The sequence below is a fragment of the Hevea brasiliensis genome, chromosome 17 (assembly GCF_030052815.1).
Source record: "Hevea brasiliensis isolate MT/VB/25A 57/8 chromosome 17, ASM3005281v1, whole genome shotgun sequence".
Lineage (NCBI taxonomy): Eukaryota > Viridiplantae > Streptophyta > Magnoliopsida > Malpighiales > Euphorbiaceae > Hevea > Hevea brasiliensis.
In genome coordinates, this window is record NC_079509.1 from 17,177,851 (window position 1) to 17,201,099 (window position 23,249).

General features: G+C 33.4%; 1 protein-coding gene across 1 annotated transcript; it reads right to left on the reverse strand.

The window, feature by feature from the left end:
- Window positions 1-1,737: 1,737 nt before the first annotated feature.
- Window positions 1,738-9,889, reverse strand: LOC110638738 (homeobox-leucine zipper protein ATHB-14). Its single transcript, XM_021789411.2, has 18 exons — window positions 8,793-9,889; window positions 6,584-6,743; window positions 6,304-6,419; window positions 6,123-6,213; window positions 5,934-6,029; window positions 5,742-5,855; window positions 5,530-5,613; window positions 5,272-5,427; window positions 5,106-5,180; window positions 4,914-5,020; window positions 4,511-4,700; window positions 4,132-4,320; window positions 3,946-4,026; window positions 3,719-3,853; window positions 3,126-3,451; window positions 2,565-2,676; window positions 2,304-2,453; window positions 1,738-2,018 (listed from the first exon to the last, which is right to left on the reverse strand). The coding sequence occupies exons 1-18, from the start codon at window positions 9,005-9,007 to the stop codon at window positions 1,872-1,874; spliced, it is 2,544 nt and encodes an 847-aa protein (XP_021645103.2). The 5' UTR covers window positions 9,008-9,889; the 3' UTR covers window positions 1,738-1,871.
- Between the last annotated feature and the right edge of the window lie 13,360 nt (window positions 9,890-23,249).

The following is a 23,249-nucleotide window of genomic DNA, read 5'->3' on the forward strand; positions in this document are numbered from 1 at the left end:
TTAATTTAAACTTAATTTAACTTAAAAATTAAAATTTATGAGCTAAATTTATTAATTTTTAATTTTAATCAAAATAAAAAAATTCAATTTATTAATTTTTAAATTAAATTGAATAAAAAATTAAAAATATATTAAATTAAACTTCATGTAATTAAGTTTTAAGTCAAAATTTATTATGATAATCCTTTACACATGCTCAATTGACAGATTTTTAATTTCATTTTAATTTTTTGAGAATATTAAGGTTAAAATTTCCATTTCAAAATAAAAGAAATGAGTATATATATATATATATATATATATATATAAAAGAAAAAGGATACTGAGTGATTTAAGCAAAGACGAGGGCATTTTAGGAAACAAAAAATCTAAAAATATGATCCCACGGGTCAGGCCAGAATTTGGATGGTAGCAAGAGCAAGTAATTATCAGCTTACGACAATGTCGTACAAGAGGAGCACCAAAGACGACGACGTACAAGCAAAAAAGTCTTGCATATTTGAGGAGAATGATGGTGACGTGGGCCGTAATGGCATCACCCTGCTTAGACTTTTTAATCGTAGCTAGGGAGGGATGGGCCTGACGAGTGACGTTGCATTAGATTCCACTGGTTCCTCTTCCTCAGCAATGACGCATCTCATCAACATAAATAACGATTCCTCCTCTCTAGTATTGTGGTCCCATCCTTTTGTTTTAACTGCGGCATAAAAATTACTTTGTTTTCTTCCATGGGGTATGCAAAACGACACCGTTTCTCTTCTTAAAATTTTTCAATTTTCTCCATCGACACTCGGGTAAGCTTATAATTTTTTTTTTTTTCAAAGATTTGGTTTGTTATTGTTAAATAAAAATATAAGAATTTCTCACTAATGGTTACTCCTTTTTCTTTTTCTGTTGTCATAATTAGTTACTAGCACGTGGAGATTTTGTCATTGAAACATTTGACTTACTCTTTAACATTTTTTGTTGAAATTAAAAGAAATTTATTGTACAATCAAGTCCATGTCTTAATGAGAAGGGAGTCTCACAAGCAATCAAGCAACATGCAACTCATAAGTCACAACCATACCCTTGATATTCCTCCATGATGGATTTTAGTTGCATTGTTTGTACTTGGGAAAGTACTAAAGTAGTTCCCATCGAACTAGAAAACAGATAATCACAAGAGAGAGAGAGGCGAAAAGGGTAGCTTTACTTGTCTATGCTGAATTGTGATTCACTGAAAGATCATTCATTTAAAGATCATCCCTAATAATTGCAGAGCAATAGGCTCCTTTAATGGCACAAGGGTTACTGTGGTCTTAAATGCTGACAATATGGCCAGGCCACTAGGGCTTTATGCATTTGCAAAAAATAATTATGTACCAACTACAATTAATAATGACAAGAAATAGTTTTCAACTTGTAACCAGTTCTGCTCAAGTATTGACCAGGGAACATATAACACTTTCACTGATAAAGACGAGCAAAAACACCATGATAACCTATCAAGAATATTACCATACATTATTGGGGATGTGAATACGACCCATTAAGAAATCAATCATCCAGCAGTAAAGAGTCGATGAGCTAGTTAAATAAAACAAAGCCAACAACCATAACGGGTGGGTCCCTCTTCTACCACCTACAATCACCAATCTTCCATTTTTTATTTAGATTTCACCAGTCTCACCAAAAGACACTTTGATGGGTAGAGATGGAGAGTGGAACCACACCCATCATGCAAATAAATCACCATGCACATAAAGACAAATTCATTCATGATATCCAGTCAATACTACATTCAAATGTCATAGTTTCATAGGTACTAAATAGAAGGAAACATATAACTTAAATAGATAGTCAAGTTCTCTAGGTATTTTTCTTAATAATCACACAAAAGACCAGTTCATGAACATGAAGGCAAGGCAGTGGTTGGAATCATCATCATTGAGTACTTTCCATGCGATGGCTTGGTCATAGGAGACTGGCCTCCCCATGCTGGACACACATACTCCAGCTGGTAGATATGCAAATCCCTGAATTCATAATAGCAAAATGTCAATGCCATTTCCCTGCAAACCTAGCCATGCAACTTTGAAGATTTGACATTCATGACAAGCAGAAATGATTGCCAAAATGAAAGAAAGAACAAAAGCTACATGTAAATAAATAATTTTAGTCTGGATTCAGGATCTAACTGGTGTGTAAACAAAAGAACCTTAACTTGGTTTCCAGATGTACAAAAGTCAGGTTGAGTAAATTCCGGATCCACTTAAGAATCTAATTAAAGATGTTGATGACTGGATGTTGAAAATTTTTACCTGTTGCATGATCTTAGAGAACTCTGAGCAGAGAATCTTCCGGCCTGCTTCATCAAGAATCTTGTCAAGCATAATATCTTGAAGTGCTACAAGAGTTGTTTCAAGCAAGTCGAGTCCAGCCTGGTTTGCAAAAGTGAAGACTGGAGATGCCTGCAATTGTATTTTTGGTGATTAACATTTATTTTACTTGCACAAAGAATGATCATAAGATCAGGACATGAACATCCTCTAACTAGTTGAAAAAAAAAAGTGCAAAATTACATTGGTTTTCAGGGAACAACACATAATTGCATCTGAATGGTGCCAAAGTTGCTTCAACAAAGCATCACCAGCTTGGGAGTCAACCTGAAAGAGGTCTCCCCCAGTGTGGATCCTGCAACACAATACCATAATCAGCAGACCTAACAATAAGCAAGGAAAATAAAGGGGAAATAAATAAAGAAGAATAGAAAACCAATCAGGAAGAGGAAATGAAGAAGAAACATTAATCCAGGACACAATGCCTTGGCCATTTTACTTGAAAGGAAAATATCAAATGTTGGCACCCCTCCCCTCAAACCCAAAAAAAAAAAAAAAATCTTTCAAGTTTTCCTCTATAAATGGCCAACCTCCATACAATAATGCAGAACATCTTCAATGGTCATTACTTCCAAAATTGGTAAAGAGTCGAATGACTTGTCACTAGTAGTCATAAAGTCATTAAACAGCCTTTCAAACAAATGAAAGATCAACCACAACTAAGCAAAACTTCAGGTCTATCTTTTTTTCCTACATTACACTTAAGGATAAATTATAATGTTCAAAGGAATAATATTGTCATACCTGTAGCTTCGGTAAATCCATCGTGCCAAAGTAAGAGCCTCAGGAGAGCCAGCAAGGGACTTTGGCCCTGGGTGGGAGCTAAGCCATGAAGGGGAAATAGCCATTGCAACCCTTTGAACAGACCCCACAACACTACGCACGTACTGGCGAGCCATAGCAGCCACATTGTCTCTCAAGTGGTTCTCAAAAGTAAATTGGAATGCAATTGTCAGGACTGACCTAAGGTTACAATTATTGGCGTCGGCTTCACTAGACGGACGTGCACCACCAGCACCTACTTCAAGCGTAGAGGCCAAATCTAATGTACGAGTTGCAGCAGGCCCATCCTACATCAAAATCAAATACAATAAAAGAAGTATCAGCAAAGAGGATCATGACCTAATAGCAATGAAAATTAGTCCATTTCTTAGCATGCAACACTTTCTAGAACTTATCACCAAGCTATAGCTTAAGAAGAATATGTGCACAACATCACTTTTTTCATTTTTAAACTCTTCATGAACAATGTCAAAAGAATCATTGATTACATTGTGTGTAGCTTCCATATTAATTTTTAATCAGTGAACACGGACTAAGATTAAAGGTCACCCAACTGTTTTAGGATCTAATGGTATGACACGAAAACCAGATGGCAACAGAGGAGCATCGTCAGCAAAAGATTCATCAATAGGTGCAAAGACAAGCTGGGCACAGGCACCAACAGCATTTTCATCAACTCCACTGCAAAGCTGTCAAAATGAAATTTTGTAAAAATATAATTAGTAAAACAGATGCCCAAAGGATAAAAAAGATTCACCAATTTGTTGGCTAGTAAACTAACCTGCAACAGGTACATATCCCGTGCCAAAGCTACATCTTCAGGAGAGAAGGCATGGCCCTCCAGCCGAACTACCTCCAAGAACTACATGTGAGGAAAATCCAAAATGTAATTGGTATTATATCAATATGTTTTGAGCATGTGACAAAAGAAAACAGAGATATATGAATTAGTTTAGAAAGTCATCACCTCCTCATGCTCCACAGTATAGGCAAGTGGTAAAATGACCTGGCTACAGGGGAAGCCACCAGGTCTTGCACAGGGAACAGCATAAGGACTAGCTTTGAGACATGCAGCAGAATAGGTATCCACCCCATAGTCAGCCCACTCTGATCGATGTTCCCTCAGAAAACGAACAAGCAGAGCAGGGGGGACATTCTGCATACCAACATGAACAGTAATTATTAACATACAACAGTCAATTATAAAGAAATCAATAATGCAATTGTGAAAGTAAAGCTTCATAACTGGCTAAGCAATATGCAGAAAGAAGGGCATATTTAGTGATATTTGGGCACATCACAAACGTAATGAACCCAGAATTATCTGCTTAATTCCTAGGAAGTACCTGCAGCAACATTGATGCCTTTGCACACAGCACCCCTCCTCCAAAAGTTGGGAACATTGACGCATTATATTGAGACCCCAGAATTTTATTTGGAGATGAATTTATGACAATGGTAACATCCTCCACACCATCACCACCAAGAAGTGACCAACCATCATCTGCAAATCCATTGACAGCATCATTGAAACCCCTGAAATCCAATTACAGAAACAAAATAATTAGAGACAAGGGAAGAGATGGGATTGACACAAGCTCAAGGACTACCCAACTCCAGGCTCCTATATTCCAATACAAGAGAGAATTAGCCATTAAAAGGAAAAGTCTAAAATAGAGATAATAAAATTTCCTAGTTGACCATTCAAACAACTGGCACATTCTAAACCGCATACTCGATAGGCCTTACCTACAGAGCCTCTGACTAAATGTTCTTAAAACAGCAGGCTGTCGACCACCACCATATTGAATTTCTCCACTAGTCTCTTGTGCTATTTGTCGTACATGCCGCAAGGCCTGCATGAATAGAATACCAAGATAAAAATAAACATAATTGACTCAATCAAAGGAGGAATAATTCAAGTCATAACGTAGTTCTTACGGCCATGGTCATTTTCTGAGCAAGAATTTTTGATGATTCATACAGGGGTCTAAGAACTTCAGGTACGCTCCAAGCCTAACATAAAAATCACATATTATAAGATAATTTGAAAAGTAAATACATCAAAACTAGAACACTGGAAAACTTGATCGTCTATGATTCTCACATCTAAATCAACATGATCAACAATGTGAATGATGGAGCCACCACCCTCACAAGGTCGAATTAGATGGCCACTAGGAAGCATTTCAGCTCTTACAAAGCTTGAAGCAGGAGGTCCAGTTGGGCCACCAGTAGCAATAGTTAATGACCTCTCGCATATCTGCATAATTTTGAGACAATACCTTTAATCAATTGTAAGCCTCAAAAACATTGAACTAAGAAAAAAATTATGTGAAAAGGAGGGAACCACAAAATGACTTACGACGAGACTGCCATCTTCCAAAGTTGTAGTGTATCTCACTGTCCAAAAGTCACGTGCTGCAGCCAAGGTTGTTGGTGCATAAGTCTGGTGGGGAAAAAAAAAAAAAAAACCAAAGAGATCAAAATGATGCACAATATACAGTACAAAATTAGAAGGTCAAAGACTCAAAAGGCCACAACTATGTATATTTTATTGTTTAAAAATCCACAAACCTGCATGTACATGAGCTCAATTGTGCCCCCATTTCCCGTGGGAATTACACTCAATACATCCAGGCATCGACAGTCACGAAACCAAGATGGACGATCTTTGAGGATTTCGGCAACCTATGGGAACACACTCATCATGTGCTTTACAACAAAACTAGCACTGTATACTTGATTAGTTGAGAGAGAGATAGATACCTTCGTGGGCTCTAGACTCACGAGGCCACAGGCTCGTGCTGCAACCCCACTACAATTGCGGGAAACAGCAACGATGCCAATAGAATCCGGACCAGGCTACAAAGGTATCAATAAGAAAGTAACACCTTAAATTAGAAACAAGGAGAAATTAAGCATCACAAATAATATGAAACCTTCACGAGTTGTTACCTTCATCCCAATCATCTGGACCCAGTCGACAGCAGTTCCAGTAGCCTTAGAAAGGAACTCTGCCAGGGTCTCCTCAGCTATTGCAAGAAGACTAACAAACAATACAAGGTTTAGAAGCTACTTGAATAAATTGAGACATGCAACATATTGTAAAATGGGTTAAAAAAAGTTGATTACTTACCCAGCTGGGTTGTTCGCGTCCCGTTGGGGATGCTGAGGTGTTGGGTTTTGCTGCTGTTGTTGCTGACCACTAACGACCACAGACTCACAGCTATTGTCTGTGGTCGTTGCTGAAGGCTGATTAGAATCCAACAGAATTTTTATTTTGGAGTGTAATATAAGGAAAATCATAAATGAATTGATATTAGATAGAATGTAGGGCATACGGGACATTTTTTCTTGAGTAGAGAACACATAAAACCTAAAGAACAGAGCTAGTTAATAAAGGTGAACAAGCTTACATTCTGCAGTTGTTGGCGCATGTATCCATTCTCATAAACTAACTGCGTGACCTGCTTCTGTAACCGGTCATTCTCTTCCATCAACAGCTTGTTCATGGCAGTCAGCTTCCTATTTACCGTCTGGAGACGGGAAGCTTCCTTCCTCTGCTTTTCACGGCATCTGCATGATGAAGGAATATCACTCAAAACACCAATCTTCTTTCTCAAATATCCATACACCAAACACAAGACAATTCAATAACAAATGTAGAAACAATCAGAAATTGGCCAATTTCACTTTCCAATATGTTAACATTTTACAACATATATTATTTATGATTTAAATAGAGGGCTTCTGCGGCATTGTTTTCTGCAAAGCGACAGAAAATATCCTAGTGAAAGAGAAGGAGAGAGGGGGGGGGGGGGGTGCGGGCGCGGCGGAACATGGAGACATGAAAACAAATGAATGTCAGAAACTTAACAAAAGACTAACTGCAACCTGGAGTCAAGTTAAGATAGTTTTATTCTGCCATTCATTTACTTTTGAGTCATAAGTACTTAGGATTTGGAGAATACCATATGATAACAAATGAGATAACAAACAAGAAAGGAAAATATCATGCCATTAATCTGAAAATGATTAAGAAAGAAAATTGTGACTCGTAATGGGTACAAAGAGAAGCAAAGCTATTTCAAACACACCGACAAAACATTAACACCATTTAAATGTTAATCAAAACTCACATCCAAGATATCTAAAAATTCTTCAAGCTCAGTAATCAAAGTTTGTCAAACCAATCCTTAAAAAAGAGACAAATGATAATTGTATCATTAAGTTTATATGTTTAGACACACATTTTATTGACTCAACAAAAATGTATATCAAAAATAGGCCATTTTGAATGTTAAATAATTCCATCTTTAGTTGAAAACAAACACCTAATTTATCATATTACTAAAGATGAATGACTGAAAAAAATAACAAAATGGAGAAGAGGTAAAAACCTATTGACCTTAGTCAACAGAGATTCATTTCTTGATCTTCATCAGTAAGAGGATTTATTTAAAAAAAAAAAAAAAAGCTTTCTTCCTTTGTAATTTGAAAAAAAAAAAGATATTAGACGAAAACAAGTGAAAGAATGGAAAAATGTGTATGGGTTACCAAAAGTAACTTGTTTAGTTGTCATCATCATCCACACAGTATAGGTGTAATCCATTTTGAGTGAAAGCACCCATCTGATTTAAAAACGCAAAAAATTTGGGGAAGTAACTGAAATAAATAAAGTTGCACTCTAACATCTTCTGCTGAAACATAAATATGTATACTCAGAAGCAGATAAGTAAGATCACCAGTAAGGCAAAAATATAGCCATCAAAAGCTAAAATGATTAGCCATCGTTATCTTCCATTTACTGGAAATTTACAGAGTAAATAAAAACCCTTCAAGGAATCATTCAAAAGAGACAATAATAACAATTAACAAATACATTACACAAGCCATTTACTAAAACAAAAGCTATTTCCTCCAAACAAAGTACAAGAGGTTGAAAAGAAGGAAAGGAAACCAACTCATCACTCTTCAGGGGGAAAAAAAAACTTAAAAAGTTTAATCTCAGCAAATCCATGAGGTCGTACCGTTTAAACTACTAAGAATAAAGTTGAAAATTCCAAAAACCAAGAGAAATGAAGAAATATTAAACAAAAGAGAGAAACTGACTTTTTCTTTTCAAAATTCTTTTTCTTTTCAAAATTTTTACTTTTCTTGAAAGAGATAAACTCAAAGGAGGAGGAGAAAGAAGAAGAAATCCAAAAGAAGGCGGCCACAATTTTCCAAAACCCACAATAGACCATATGTGTTTCTAAATACGAAGGCACACTAAATTTTCTTCCAATCCAAACACAGCCGCTCCTCTTAGTTTTTGCAATAAAAAAGCTGATTTGACTAATAACACAAAATTAACTAGGGAAAAACAAATTACCCAGTTTGCAAAGCCTAGGGGGGGAAATTCCTCATTCTCCTAAAATGTAAACTTACAAGGCACAAGTATGAAGTATTGTAATATGATACAAATACAACTCATTGATCGAAAAAAAAAACATTTTATTAACTGCAAAAAAGAAAACGGAGGTGGAACATATGAGAGAGAGAGAGAGAGAGAGAGAGAGAGAGAGAGATATCTGTGGTCTTGTTGTTCTGTACTTGTTGAACATGCACACAAAGTGTATTTACCTGCGGTTTTGAAACCACACTTTGATCTGTTTGGGCTCAATGTTGGAGAGGATAGGACACTCTCTGATGAGCTGCTGCCTTCTCAAAGAACTAGGCTTTGGGCATTCTGTGTACACCCTCTCCAATGCCTCCACTTGCTCAGGTGTATACCTCACATACTTGCTTGTGTCCATCTGCTTATTATTTCCTTCCTTATTGTGCATAGAAAGTGCCATATATACGCCCAGCCCAAAAAAAAAAAAAGGAACACCTGAAAGATTGAAAAGGCCAAAAAACAACAGACCCAGAAAGTGTTTTTGGGTGCTTAGCCTATCAATAACAACAAATAACCGAAAAAAAAAAAAAACAAAGTTGTGTTTTTGGGTTTTAAGGCAGTGAGAAAATGAGCTCAGTTTTTCTGGACAGATGATGGTGTTGAGTTTGGTTCTTGATTATCTTCTTCTTTACTGTTGATGTTGGTGGTATCAGGCAGGCTCTCTCCTCCAAGAGAGCCTCCTCTCTCCTTCATCAGAATGAGAATGATGGTTGAAGGTTTGTTTTCTCTGTGTATCTCACTCACTCTCTCACTCTTTATCTGAAAAAACCATGCTTTAGAATGAGCTTGAATAGGGGTCCTGAAGTCTTTTATCTGAGACGCCAATCTCGAGAATCTTATTTCTTGCTTGTTATTAGAGAAAGAGAAAGAAAAAGGAACAGAAAATAAAACAGAGAAAACCAAACCAAACGCAATAGGAAGACACAGGCTTTTGAGTGCTAGTATAGATAGCATAGAAAAGCAAAGCAAACAGAAACAAACACAACAGCCAATGATAAATGAAAAAAGCCAAAATGGATTGTAATTCAAACTTTTTCTTTTCTTGGTTTTTCTTTCTCTAAATCAAAAGCAAAATTATCTGGAAAAAAAAAACAAAGGGAAAAATGAAAAAGAAAAGAAGAGAATAAATGAGGGGCAGGCAGACAGGCAGATGGGTTTTGATATCTTTTAACCTGACGATTGCAGAGACGTTTTTTGACGAATGGAGTTATGCTCTTCTCTCTCTCTCTCTCTCTCTCTCTCTCATGAGATTATAAAGAAAAATTCTTTTTTAAAAAATCAAACAGTACTGATCACTGCTACTGTGCATAGCCTTTGTAGCCCTTCCAAGTTTCCACTGCGACTATGTATCTATGATGATGGATGGATGGATGGATGGATGGATACATGGAATGTGATTAGCTGTGAGCATCATCATGCATTGGATGAGAGGCGTGAAGAAAGAGAAGGAAACGAAAGGAAACGGAGGAAATGGACAAAAGATTGCACTGCCATTATTATTATTTAACAGAAAACTCTGAGTTCACCGAGTTGGCCGAGATTGACCCGGAATTCGGATCTCCCTTTACTTGTGCTTGGAGCTCCGTCAGCAAATCAACACATTTGCAATTTGAAAAGAGAGAAAAAAAAATAATTATATATATATATATATATATATAAGAGTAGAATATCATCAACATAAATGAGTGTACTATATAAAATAAACTCAAATATTCAAATTATAGATTTTTAAAACAGTAAGAGTGCTACTTTAAGTCAAAATGGTAAAACAATCCATTAGTATTGAGCGTTAAGAATATAAAATGTCATTTTAGGCTTATCTGCAATGGCGTATGAAGTAAAATCTCAATACCTGATGCCAATCTAATTTATATACTAACTGAGTACTTCTAATTCATAAATCGACTTTTGAATTAGGCTCAAAGGCTTAAGTAGTATGAGAGGGTGAAGGGCGTATGGAGCAAAGATCTCACGTCGCTTGAATACCTAGCTCATTTACTAACTGAGCACTTCTAACTCACAAGTTGACCTTTAAATTAGCCCCAAAGGCTTAAGAGGTGTGAAGAAACAACTAAACACCAGACTCACTAGCTACAAATATACTGTGAATACTAGTAGTGTGTAGGATTAATTCTCCAAGCCTTCTAAAAATCCATTGAAAAAAAATATATAGTAAGAGATTCAATATCCTAAATAAAAATAGAGATGCATCTAAAACCTTAGAGCAAAACCAAAAAAAAAGCTGATAAAAAAATAATTGAAGATTCAAGGGAGAGAGAGAGGAAGGGGGAGGGATAATTTTACATTTTACATCTAAAACTAAAAAATCTAATTTGTAAAAAAACATTAACTCGTTCAATTGAAAAAATTGAAGATTTATTGATAAAATTCATTTGAATAGTTATAAAACTAAACAAAATCAAGTAAATAAATTGAAGATTCAAGGGAGAGAGAAGAAAGGGGAGAGAGGGAGAGAGATATAAGTTGTATTTTTTCAGTCATTTAGATGTTTAGGTTTTAAAAACGATATTATTTTTTTTATCAAATCATCTGAATAAAAAAAAAAATGAAGACTCACTCGACATATTTAACCTATGATGAGTCAAATGATTGACTGAGTACTTGATCAATGCGATGAATTTTTTACTATATTTGGTGCTAGATGGGTTTTGATGTTGAACCTAACAATTTAAATAGCTAGTTTATAATTTTTTCAATTTAACCGATCGAATTGAGCTGAATTTTAAAACCATGATTTTAAGAGAGCCTATTTTGTAAGAATTCAATGCTTCAAAATTTCAAGATAATTAAAAAATAACTCACTTCAAGAGCCTATTTTTAATAGCAGCTTAAAAAAATAAAAGATAATTTAATACACATAAATTAACTTTTATAATTATTTAAACTACTCTTAATATTATAAAGAATATTTATTTTTTTTATGAGAGATGAAATATTATTTTTGTGTATATTAAAAATATTTTATAATCATCTAAGAAGAGAAGAAAAAGGATTTAAATATAAAAAAATATGTATTTAAAAATATACCTCTATTACCTAATTTTGTAAATATTATTTGTATTCTTTTGTAACCTAATTAGTTTCATATAACCCTTTTCTTTACTATTCTAATTAATTCTATCAAACATTTAATCCATATATAACTATTCTTTTAATGAGCTATATGAATATTTTTCATTTTATAATATTATATTAATAAAAATATAATATATATGTAATCATTGCATAAAGTAAAAAACACACGTCTCATTTTTCTTATGAATAATTTTTTTTTTAAAGAAAAAATCATCCATTAGAAAAGGGGCACTGAACAATGGCCCCCTTTTAATGGGCCACCAATTGAGCATTAAATTGTAATAAATAATTAATTAAATCATAATTAAATGACGACTAATTATAGATTTAGATATATAAGAGAATCTTTGCGTCGATTCAATGCCACCTCAGTGATTGATGCATTTTTTATTTGTCATTTAACAAAACTATTGTACTACTTAATATGTCCTTTTTAACAATTTTAAAAATATTTTAATTTTTCTTAAAAAAAATCTCATTTTAGGTTTTTTTTTAGATGCAACAAAAGTTATATTACAATGCTCCAGGGGCATCTTTACAGCAAGCTAATTGAAGAGGATGAGGAATGATAATTAGCCAATTACAAGGCAAAGGATTATGCTTACAAAGCTTAGCAAGAACATGGGTAGCCCCATTTGCAGGCCTCTTCACATCAGAAAAGTTTATCCTTCTAAACAAAGGAGCAAGCTCGGATTTTCCCATGGAGCATTCCTGCTATGATATGTCAAGGCTTTGATAAGCATAAGAGAATTCGATTCCAACACTATATTAGTGCACCCCATATCATAAGCTAGACGAGTTCCCTCCAACACAGCTGCAGCCTCTCCACTCAATGGGGAAGAATATCTAACTCTCTTAACACTAACATCAATAACTCTACCTGTCCAATCTCTAGCAATAGCAGCAACAAATGAGAAGGAAGAGGAATCAATCCAAGCAACATCACAATTGAACTTGATAAAACCCCTGACAGGTTTATACCATAACATTGGAGTGGATTGCATAGCAAGCGATTGATTTCTGAAGGAGAACCTACCCTCCACTTCCATCTCTTGAATTGTACTATTGATTCTCATCACAATAGAATGAGGGTTAGGAGTACAAGAATCAAAAAACAACCTTGTTCCTCTCCTTCTATATTTGCCAACTTGTAATGGCTGCATACTTCAAAGGATCTTGAGAAAAGGAGTCAGTAGTAACCTCTGAAAACATTCTACTCTACCACTCTACTGTTGATGAAAAGCCAACAAGATTTGGTTTGTAACTGCAAGGGCTAAGGAACCAAGCTGCCCTCGCATGATCACACCAGAAGATAGTGTGTTCTAAAGACTCCTCCTCCTTTTAACAAATTGGGCATAAGGGATCAATAGGCAGACCTCGCCTTCTAAGATTTAGCCAAATTGGGAGAGCATAATGCATAGTCCTCCAAATAAAATGCTTAATCTTTGGTTGCAGGTCTAGTTTCCAAATGCTTTTCCATACCTGAGCTCGAGTATGAATGGATGCTCTCAGCTGAGAATTGTGAAGAGCCATGGTTTCTTTAAGAAGCAGTTGATACCCTAATCTTACAATATATTTCCCATGTTGATCAAAGTGCCAATATATTTCCCATGTTGTTCAAAATGCCACACTATGTGGTCCTCATGTCCTTTGGGGCCAATAGGATAGAAGTGATTGCACTTGCCACATCTTGACTGAATAAACCATTGATCACATCTATCTTCCATTTTAGCCTTCTGTGATCAATCAAATGTGACACAAGATTAATGTTAGTAGGGCAATTATGAAGCCAAAAACTCTAAATTAGGGAATAGAAGGAATCTAGGGTTCATCCCAAGTCAATGTTTTACACCAATCTCCAATATTGAAATGGTACCCTTCCTTTAAAATTTTTCTACTTGCAAGAAGGCTTTGCCAAATCCATGAAGCATTACGAGGTTTTTGAGCTTGGCAAAAGGAATTATGTGGAAAGTATAATCCTTTGAGGATTTGAGCCCATTGACTGGTAGGAATATTCAAAAGACGCTAGCATTGCTTAGCTAGGCATGAAAAATTAAATTTCCCAAAATCTTAAAAACCCATCCCTTCTAAAGCTTTTAGGGCAGGTTGCTTTAATCCAACTAACCCAACACATCTTCTTCTCTTTATCTTTCTTTCCCCACCAAAAACTCAAATATAACTATTCAAGATAGAGCACAAGATTTTAGGAAATTTAAAGAGAGCCATGGAATAAGAGGGGATAACACTAAGCACTGATTTGATAAGTACCTCTCTTCCTGCTTGGGAGAGAAGCTTTTGCTCCCAGGATTGCGTTTTCGCCATAATTCCATCCTTCACAAAATCAAGGACTTGACATTTTGATCGTCCCCACAACGAAGGGAGACCTAAGTATTTCTCTGACTTATCCGTTTCCTACATACTTATTAATTGTAAAATCTCTCTCTTCAAATTGAAAGGAGCCTTCTTGCTGAATTAGATGCTAGATTTGTGAAGATTTATTTTTTGACTCGTCACTAGTGAATACTTAACTAGAATATTTTTAAGGATATGAGCTTCTTGGTGGGATGCATAAACAAACAGCAAAGAATCATATGCAAACAAAATATTAGTAATTCTTGGAGTGCTCCTTGCCAACTTAATTACTTTCAAACTCCCCTCCCTAGCTTCTTTTAGAATAAGATAGGATAATGCTTGGGACACAAAAAGGAATAAGTATAACGAGAGAGGGTCGCCTTGGCGGAGGCCCCTCAATGGGGTAAAAGCTTCAGTAAGCCGGCCATTGATTAAACTTGAGTAGGAAATTGTAGTTATGCACTAGATTACCCCAATGCACCCATCTAGGATTTTCCCATAATTCATATGAGCCCTTTGTAGAAAACCCCAATCAACTTGATCATAGGCTTTATGGGGATCTAATTTAATGGCCATGTAGTGATCCTTTGATTGAGAGCAATGAAAATAGTGGAATGCTTCATGTGCTACTATAATATTCTCCTGGATTGCCCTATTGGGGATTGTAATGACCCAACCTATGGTTCGGATCGGCACTAGGACCTGGGCTAGTCTAAAGCCCCCGAGACTTATAGTAAGCCTAACTATTCCTTAACCCAATCCTAAGGCCCATTTTAAGCCCAATTTCAAGAATTCAATTGGATAGAGTCTGGCCATAACATGGACTATATAATGGGGAGTTTTTGACACGCCAGACCTGTAAGCACAATATATAATCATTTGGGGAGCTCAGCTCACCCTCCACATACTCATAATATTATAAAATCCAATGGGAGCTCAGGTCCCTCATCCATTCCAGTCATGCATGAATTTAATGTTCTTACAGATTCAACATGATATTATATTACAGTCCCCAAATTAATTAAAATACTCATAATACATGTAGAGTCTAAAATTTAGCTAAATTGTACAAAATATATTAGATATTACTAATTGACCTACGAAGAAGAGAAGCAAGTTAGTCACAACAAGTAATCCTCCTGTAGTATGAAAAAATAAGGTGAACAGGAGTGAGCGTTCGACTCAGAGAGTAAAATACTAATTTTAACTATAATTTCTATAGTTACCTAGAGCTAATGTATCCTAAGGAGTGGAATACAACACCATCAAAATTTTCATACACATCACATCATAACAGTAAAAAAATAATTTGGAGCACTCATATACCCAATAATGTTCAAACAGTACATATATGGGAGTTGATCCCCTATACAACTCTCTTAATCGAACCTCTGCCAGTGAGTGTCACTCAAACCGGACTTTCGCTTGATAAACCAAATGCGAGCCCAAGCGAGATCATCTCGAGTCGTGCGTACCCCGACTTATCCACAAAAAGACCGAGTCCCAGCGAGTGTCTCTCAAGCTGCATCTACCCGTCCTATCCATATCTAATATCACATATCACATGCACGCCAATGCACACACACTGTTCCAAATTACCATCAACAACATCCATGATACTTCATCAATTAAGAATGAAATATAAAACATGCTTAGGGTTTAACTACATAGATACATATTTATAATTGATGCATGGGCATGCTTAAACATATAATAATATTGAAATTATAATTAAAATTAATATTTTACTCACAGACTTGAACCGAGATCACTGCGGCGGCAAGACGGAGGAGGAAGGCGGTCCCGGCTCACCTGACAATTTCATTGTAATTATTTAATATATTTGACTCAATACAAGTTTAGAAAAGACCAAAGACACCCTAAGTGGTGTTGAAAATTCGGCAAAGTCTCCCTTATACCTAGGACTTACTAACCTGCAAAAGGGCTCAAAATACACTTCTATATCCACAAGTCACACATCCACGACTCAATCATATCACATGGCCCCTCCTGGGCCCATCCAAATAGTCAATAACCATAATTTAAAAAATTATAATTTAATCCCTACAATTAACCCTTTTGCAAAAACTGCCCAAATGAGCTCTAAAAATTTTAAAATTTTGCCCTGCGGTCCTTAGCAATATTATTAAGCTAATGCAAATGGAATTATAATTTTCTAACCTACCACGAATAATTTATAGATTTTTAATGGAAATCAGGCACTAGATAATTAAGAAAAAGTAGAGTTCAGGTTTACCTATACCAATTTCGACCTTGGGGACGCCCCCGAAATGTCTGAAAATGATGGGATAGTCTATAATTTTGATCCAATTCTAAAACTTTTTTGGTAGCCTGCTTGCCCGGCCCGAAATTACAGACTTGAGCAACTGTTGAATTTCCAAAATTTGAAGGTATCTACGTGAAGCCCACAACATGAAAGTTAGTATATAATTTTTACGAAATTTTCTAAACTCATTTAATGTTCGGTAAAATACTGTGAAGTTTTGCTGGACCCACCAGAAGACGGTGTTGAAAAAATTCGAAATGGATATTGCTGCGAAGCTCTCATCGAGTGGAGCACTCTGGTTCTCTCGGATTTTTTGTGAAGTTTACGGTTTTCGAGAAATTTAGCCCAAAAGTCAAAATGGGCTAAAACTTCCCGAGCAAAAATTGGATACGATGGAGTTTTGTGTTCTTAGTTTCTATGGAAAGCTCTTGAGGTGTAGATGTGTTTTGGAACAATACCCGATCCAATAGGTGGCCAGATCAGCCGTAATTGACCTGGGAAGATGAAGAGTTGCACACGCGAAGGGGGAACTTTGGTGCAACTTTCCAGCCAGCTGGGGCTTCGGCCAGCGACGGGGAGGCGTCCTGAAGGTGCGCTGGCGATCAAGGAAGGCTGGGGTGGTGGCTGGTCGGCGAGGGGAGGAGGGAGGAGAGAGAAAACAGAGAGAGAATAAAGGGTGTCGGGCGCGCGAGGGAGAAGAGGAAAGAAAAAGAAAAGGCAGGTTTGATTTGACAGGTCCGACTCGGTTCTGTTCGATTCAGTCTGTTCGATTTATGATACCCAAAATTAAATTTTTATTCTGCCTTAGGATCAAAAACGATACTCAAAAATTTCGAAAAAATTCTAGAAAACTCGGAAAAATATTTAGGGTCTAAATATATTTTTAATTTTACCACGTGATCTTTAAATAAATTTTTAAAAATCATCAAAGTTTTATATTGTCGAAAAATCGAACTTGATTTTAAAAATTTGAAAAATTTTAAATAATTTCTCAAAATTTAAATAAAATAAAATATTAATAGCTGCCCATAAAATAATTAATTTAAAAATTAGGGGTGTTACAAGGATGAATGCCGCCTGATTTTGCAAAATAAGAGAATTCATCCATGGTTTCAAAAGATTAACCATAATTTTTGACACCACTTTGCAGCAGAAATTACATAGACTTATTAGTCTGCATTGATCAACTGAATCAGGGCTTTTATATTTAGGAATAAGAACAATATTCATTCTATTCATTTCTTTAGACATAAACCCTCTATCAAAAAAGCTTCTAATAGCACAGCATACATCTTGACTAATAACATTCTAACTATTTTGGTAGAATATATCAGAAAAACCATCTGGACCCGAAGCCTTCAAACCCTTTAACCCAAACACTACATCATGAATTTCAAGATCACTGATAGGTGCCAAAAGATGGTCATTAATCTGTTGAGTAACAAGAATTGGAAAAAGATCGATAACTGTGCTAGGATTAGTGTAGGTCTTTCAATTCAGTGGTCCTGCATTCTATTATTTTAATATATTCTTTATAAAATCTTAGGAATGAGCTGTTTACGTAAAATATTTATGAAGAAGAACAAATTCACAATTTCAAGCTTTATGAAAACTATTATTAATTATAACTATTTGAATTATAATTAAAATGCTATTTTTTTTAAAGAAGGGATATTTCATTGATAGTAGATAGAATATAATAACAAAAAATTACATACCAATATATTATATTTTTATATAAATAATATTAATTATTTATATAGAATTTATTTAACGATTTTGATTGAATTAACAAAGTATAGCATGATATCAGGATAATAATGGGTCAGAATTTTGTGGGTATCTGATTTAATCGAATTTTAATAAAATGAATTTGAGTTTAAAATTTAATACATATGATAGGTTCAAATTTTACATATTGAGTATCTATTACCTATACCTATTTATATAAATATTTAATTAAATATAAAATATATATATTTTAATAATATTTATAATTTTTTATATTATTTATTTATATAAAATAAAATTAAAATATTTTATAAAATTATTAAATTTTTAAAATATAAATTATTAATAAAAATAATTTTTATATAAAATTTTAATTAAAACATATAAAATTAAATAGAATCATATACTTCTCAGGTAATAATTAAATTTGAAATGTATTAAGTAGTTAAGAATAAATTTTAATTAAATTTAGAATATATTTAACTCTTAAAAATATTAATCAAATTTAAATTTTAATAGAGTAATTTTTACGAATACTTTACCCATTGCCACTCTCATATTACATTACATAAAACTTGTATTAAACTGAACAGTGGAAAAGCATTGAATCATTCGTTATGGCGAGTTACTGTGTAACATTTCATTTTGTTTGAGATCTTTTTACAAGTCTAATCGTCTTTTTAATAAATAAATTTGCAATAAAGCTGGTTGTATGTGCTGTTAAAAATCCAACTAAATTCTATAAAGTAAAAAAAAATATAAAATTACAAAACACTAACAAAAGTCATATCATAGAATATAAATAATGAATTAATAATCTCATTGCAAGTGCGGTTTGTTGACTTTATGTTGATTAAAAATAGTTAACACGTTTTGATAAGCATAATTAATTAATGGACCATCGAGAGATTAAGATTAAGATTAAGATTAAGATTACGTTATTTAGTGAAAAAACCATTATAGATTGGGATGCGTACAAGCTGTGACAAACTTAAAGAAAAGGTAATTTATGAGTTTTCTCTTGCTTTACCGCTGGTGGGTGATGCTGTTCTTGCATCCCTGTGAGTATGAGTATGTGAGTTGATTTGGGTAACCTTTTTGATACTTAAGGTTAAGGTTAAATATGTATGATTTAATTTAAAGGTAATAATTATAATATTAATTTTTTAAATAATTTTATCAATTTATTTAATTAGAAGTAATAAGCATGAAGCTAGCATGCATAGTTAATATATTAAATATATTTTAATTATATTTTTTTGAATGTATTTTATTTAAAGGACAAAAGACATTAGAATTTAATTTCATATTTAAATCAATCTATGTTTACTTTTATTTTTTTCCCTCAAAATTTAAAATTTAAATCAGAACATGCCTTTAATTTTCTATTATATATCAAATCATATTATTTTTTTATTTAACAAGATTTAAATTTGAAAAATTATTATTTTAAAAGTAATTTTAATATTACGTGTTGGTTTTATTCTAATAAAATATATTCTTTTTTTTATCTTTTTTTTTTTAATTATTAATCAAGTGAATTGAGATTGAAAACTTGAATCTGAATCTATGGGATCAAGTATTATATATATCTTCGATTATTATACCAAATCATTCGGCGTTTTCATCCTCCAAATTAAAGAAGTGGGTGATGGGTATATTCATGGATTAAAAATAATGATATAAAGAAGTGGCACTTAATGCATTCGGTAGACATATATGAATCTAAAGTAGTTTGAGCCAATAAAATGTGCTTATTATAATTCAAAGCAAAGTAAGAGAGAAGACACACAGCTATAAAACACTGCTTGCTTTTACGTGTCTAAGCTTTCATTCTCCATATATATATATATATATATATATATATATATATATATATAATTAGGAACTTGTATATTATCTGAAAATTAATTCTTTTAATTATTTGCAATATATAAGCAACATATTGAAGAGGGTATTTTTATGTAAAAGTCATTGAGCAGACAGAGTTGAGGTTACTTTTAATATTATATGCCGTGTCCTAATGAGCTTAGCTTTGTCCTTGCTTTTATAGCCCTCCGCATGCCAATGTGGCTTTTTTACGTAGTGTATACTAATTAGGGTTTCAAGATTAGGGTTAGATTATCACTATTTGAATTTTTTATTTTTCATTGATGAATTAAACACATAAAACAATAGTATTATAACTGTTAGTAATTCAGTGATTATATACTTGTATAAAACTAAAATTCAAATATCATTATGTTATTTAAAGAAAGTTCTGATATATTGAAAGAAAAATTAGGTTTTGAAACCTAAAAAATTAGGATGTAAACCCTTAAATTGAACTTTGTTGTTAAGGTAGACAAGTGCCAACCAACCACTCCTTTAAGGAGCCAATTGAGAGTGTTTCCCACCTAGCTTCATCCCTTCACTTATAAGAATTCAGGATAGAGAAAGAAAGAGAGAAGCGGAAAGCTATGAAAGAGTGTTTTAGAGCTTTGGATGCTTTATGAGGGAAAAAAAGATAGAAAAACACTTTATGGGCAAATGTCAACCTTGTGAAATCTAAAAGTCAATTGCTTTTCTCACCATCATCTATGATATATATAAAATTAATGGCTTATGATGGGAAGCTCTCAAGGAGGAAGGAGTCAATGGCTACACAGACTCACTTGGTGTCTTCTTGTCTCCCTATAGCTGTATGTGTGAATGTGATATGATGAGAGGCTCTTCTCTTCTTTGCTTGTAGTTTTATTTTCATGAACTTTAAAGGCTTTTTACCCTTTCTCTCTTTCTTTCTCTCAGTCTCTCTTCTTTTGGAAGAGACACAAAAATTAGGGGTTTGGAACACTAAAACCCCACCAATGGGACAGTTCACTCACCCAATGTTTCCCATATATCACATTGGTTGATTTTGCAAAATTTCCTCACAAACACAAAATATGTAGGGAGGGAAAGGGGGAGGGAAAGAGTCTCTTTCCATTCCCATCTCCAAAGGGACCCAATTGGGGTTATTGGGTGGAGAAATGAGGTGACCCCATTTTTTGTCATGCACCAAAAGAGAGTTTACACTCCCATAAAAAAAATTTTCTTTTTTGACCCCACCATGCACATTTCTCACTCTAGAATTGTGCGCCTTTGCTTTACTAGCTTTGCTTCCATTTTACACCTCCCTCTCTCTCTCTCTCTCTCTCTCTCTCTCTCGTTCTTGTTCTTGTGAGGTGGTGTTGGGGGTCCATGCATGATAGGAGGTGTAAAGGTAGATAAGGATAGAAAGCAAGAATCCCAGCTCTCATGTGAGGCAAAATCTTGATATCTTTGCTACTAATTATGGCACAATATGTTATACATGCCATGATTAGGAGTGGTATTAAAGTATATGAATTTTTTTTTGTCAAAACCTTATAAAAAGGAAAAAGGGGGAAAAAAGTTTATTAATTTCTTGCATTTGAGTGAGACTCAATATTGATATTAATTAAGGCCTAGCTTTGATGGCATTAATCACCTAGCTATCGACATGACAACATCACCATATGTATATTTATAATTTTCCTTTTCTCATGTGTGAGTGTATATATATGTATATATATATATATATATATATATATATATATATATATATATATATATATATATATATATATATGGAGAGATAATAGAGAGAAAACATCTTTATGTTTATTAATTAGCAGGTGGCGAATGCAAGACACTAAATCTCCATTTTCGACATATTCTCAAGGCTCCATGATAGCTATATATGCTTAATTACCCTTTTTATATTAATTAATATGTAATTAGTTCAGAGAAAGATGGAGCTTGTATGGCTTATAATGAAACATGCATATATTCCAAGCCAAGCTTTATTTTATGGTTGATAAATTAATTATAAGGATTTTGATGTGTCTCTTGCACTCCAGCACAATTGCACCCTTTCAATGCAACTTCTTTTTTTTTTTTTTTTTTTTTTTCATATTTACAATTGGCTCTAACTAGCATCTGAACTCGAAAAATCACATTTCTGGAGACAATTTCAATATCGTTGAGCTATTGATTTTAAAATAAAACTTTTAGTATCAAACAAGAAAATGGGTATCCAAGAATGTATGTATCCTTGGTTGGGTTTTGCTGTTTTTCCTAACCTCTTTGATTTTGATTCTTTAAAATGAGCTTATATGTCAAACATTAAGATATCATGGACTGTTTTGTTGTTTAATCTTTAAAAAAAAAATTAGAAAAAAGGGCTTCTTATTGAAGAAGACTTAATTGCTTTATGTTTAATTAGTTTCCTTGTACAAGGGAATTTTTTTTTTTTTTAATTTTTTTGAAACCTATCATGATCTCAACTTCTTGCTTGATTTTATTTGACTAATTAGTAATTTTAATAATTAAATATTTATTTCAAAATTAAAAAAAAAAATGAAAATTCAGATTTTGACAATCTCTTTAATTGTTTGTAAAAAAACTTATAGCCGGTTTGGTTTTTCTAGTTTTGTTCTAATATACTGTTGCTGCATTTTTCATGATTTAAGTCGATGTTGGCTCTCCTACACAAGAAAAGTCAACAGCTCAGATTGTGGCCCAACAGAATGGGAACTCGACTGAAGGGTCAATTTCATCCATTTTAGTTTCAGTTCAATCTGAATTGAAGTAATTAAATGGTTAAAACAAAATTTTATTTTTCTTTTAAAAAATAGTAAATCAAATTGGATTAAGACTACTTTGTTTGGCAAATATATATTTTCTTAAAAAATATTTTTATATTTTTAAAGTTTGAAATATTTAAAAAATATTTAATAAAAAATATTTTATTTTATCATTTTTAAGGAAAAAGATTTCCTAATAAAGAGGAAGTGATAAGATGGGAAATCATTTATACATTATATAGATTTCATTTGTTTTGTAAAAAATATCTTTTAAAAAAATATTTTTTACTTTTTTTAATATTTGAGATAATTAGTAAATAAGTTAATGAATAATGTTTTTTTAATTAAAGAAAAAATAAATTATTTTTAAAAATTAAAATCCATGAATTATGAATATTTTTCATATATAAATTACTTTTTATAAAATAAATAGACCGATAAATAACTTCTTATTAAAATGATTTTAATTCAATTGGAACCCATAAACCACTAATTATTTTCAATTCAGTTTCGAGCTCAACCCAAATCTTGATAAAGACTATGTTAATTTT

Coding starts and splice junctions, on each gene's coding strand:
- LOC110638738 (XM_021789411.2), bottom strand. CDS start 9,007: ATGGCACTTTCTATGCACAATAAGGAAGGAAATAATAAGCAGATGGAC. Junction 5,614..5,741: donor TTGAGCTCATGTACATGCAG/GTTTGTGGATTT, acceptor TTTCCCCACCAG/ACTTATGCACCAACAACCTT. Junction 2,677..3,125: donor TGGATTTACCGAAGCTACAG/GTATGACAATAT, acceptor ATTGTGTTGCAG/GATCCACACTGGGGGAGACC.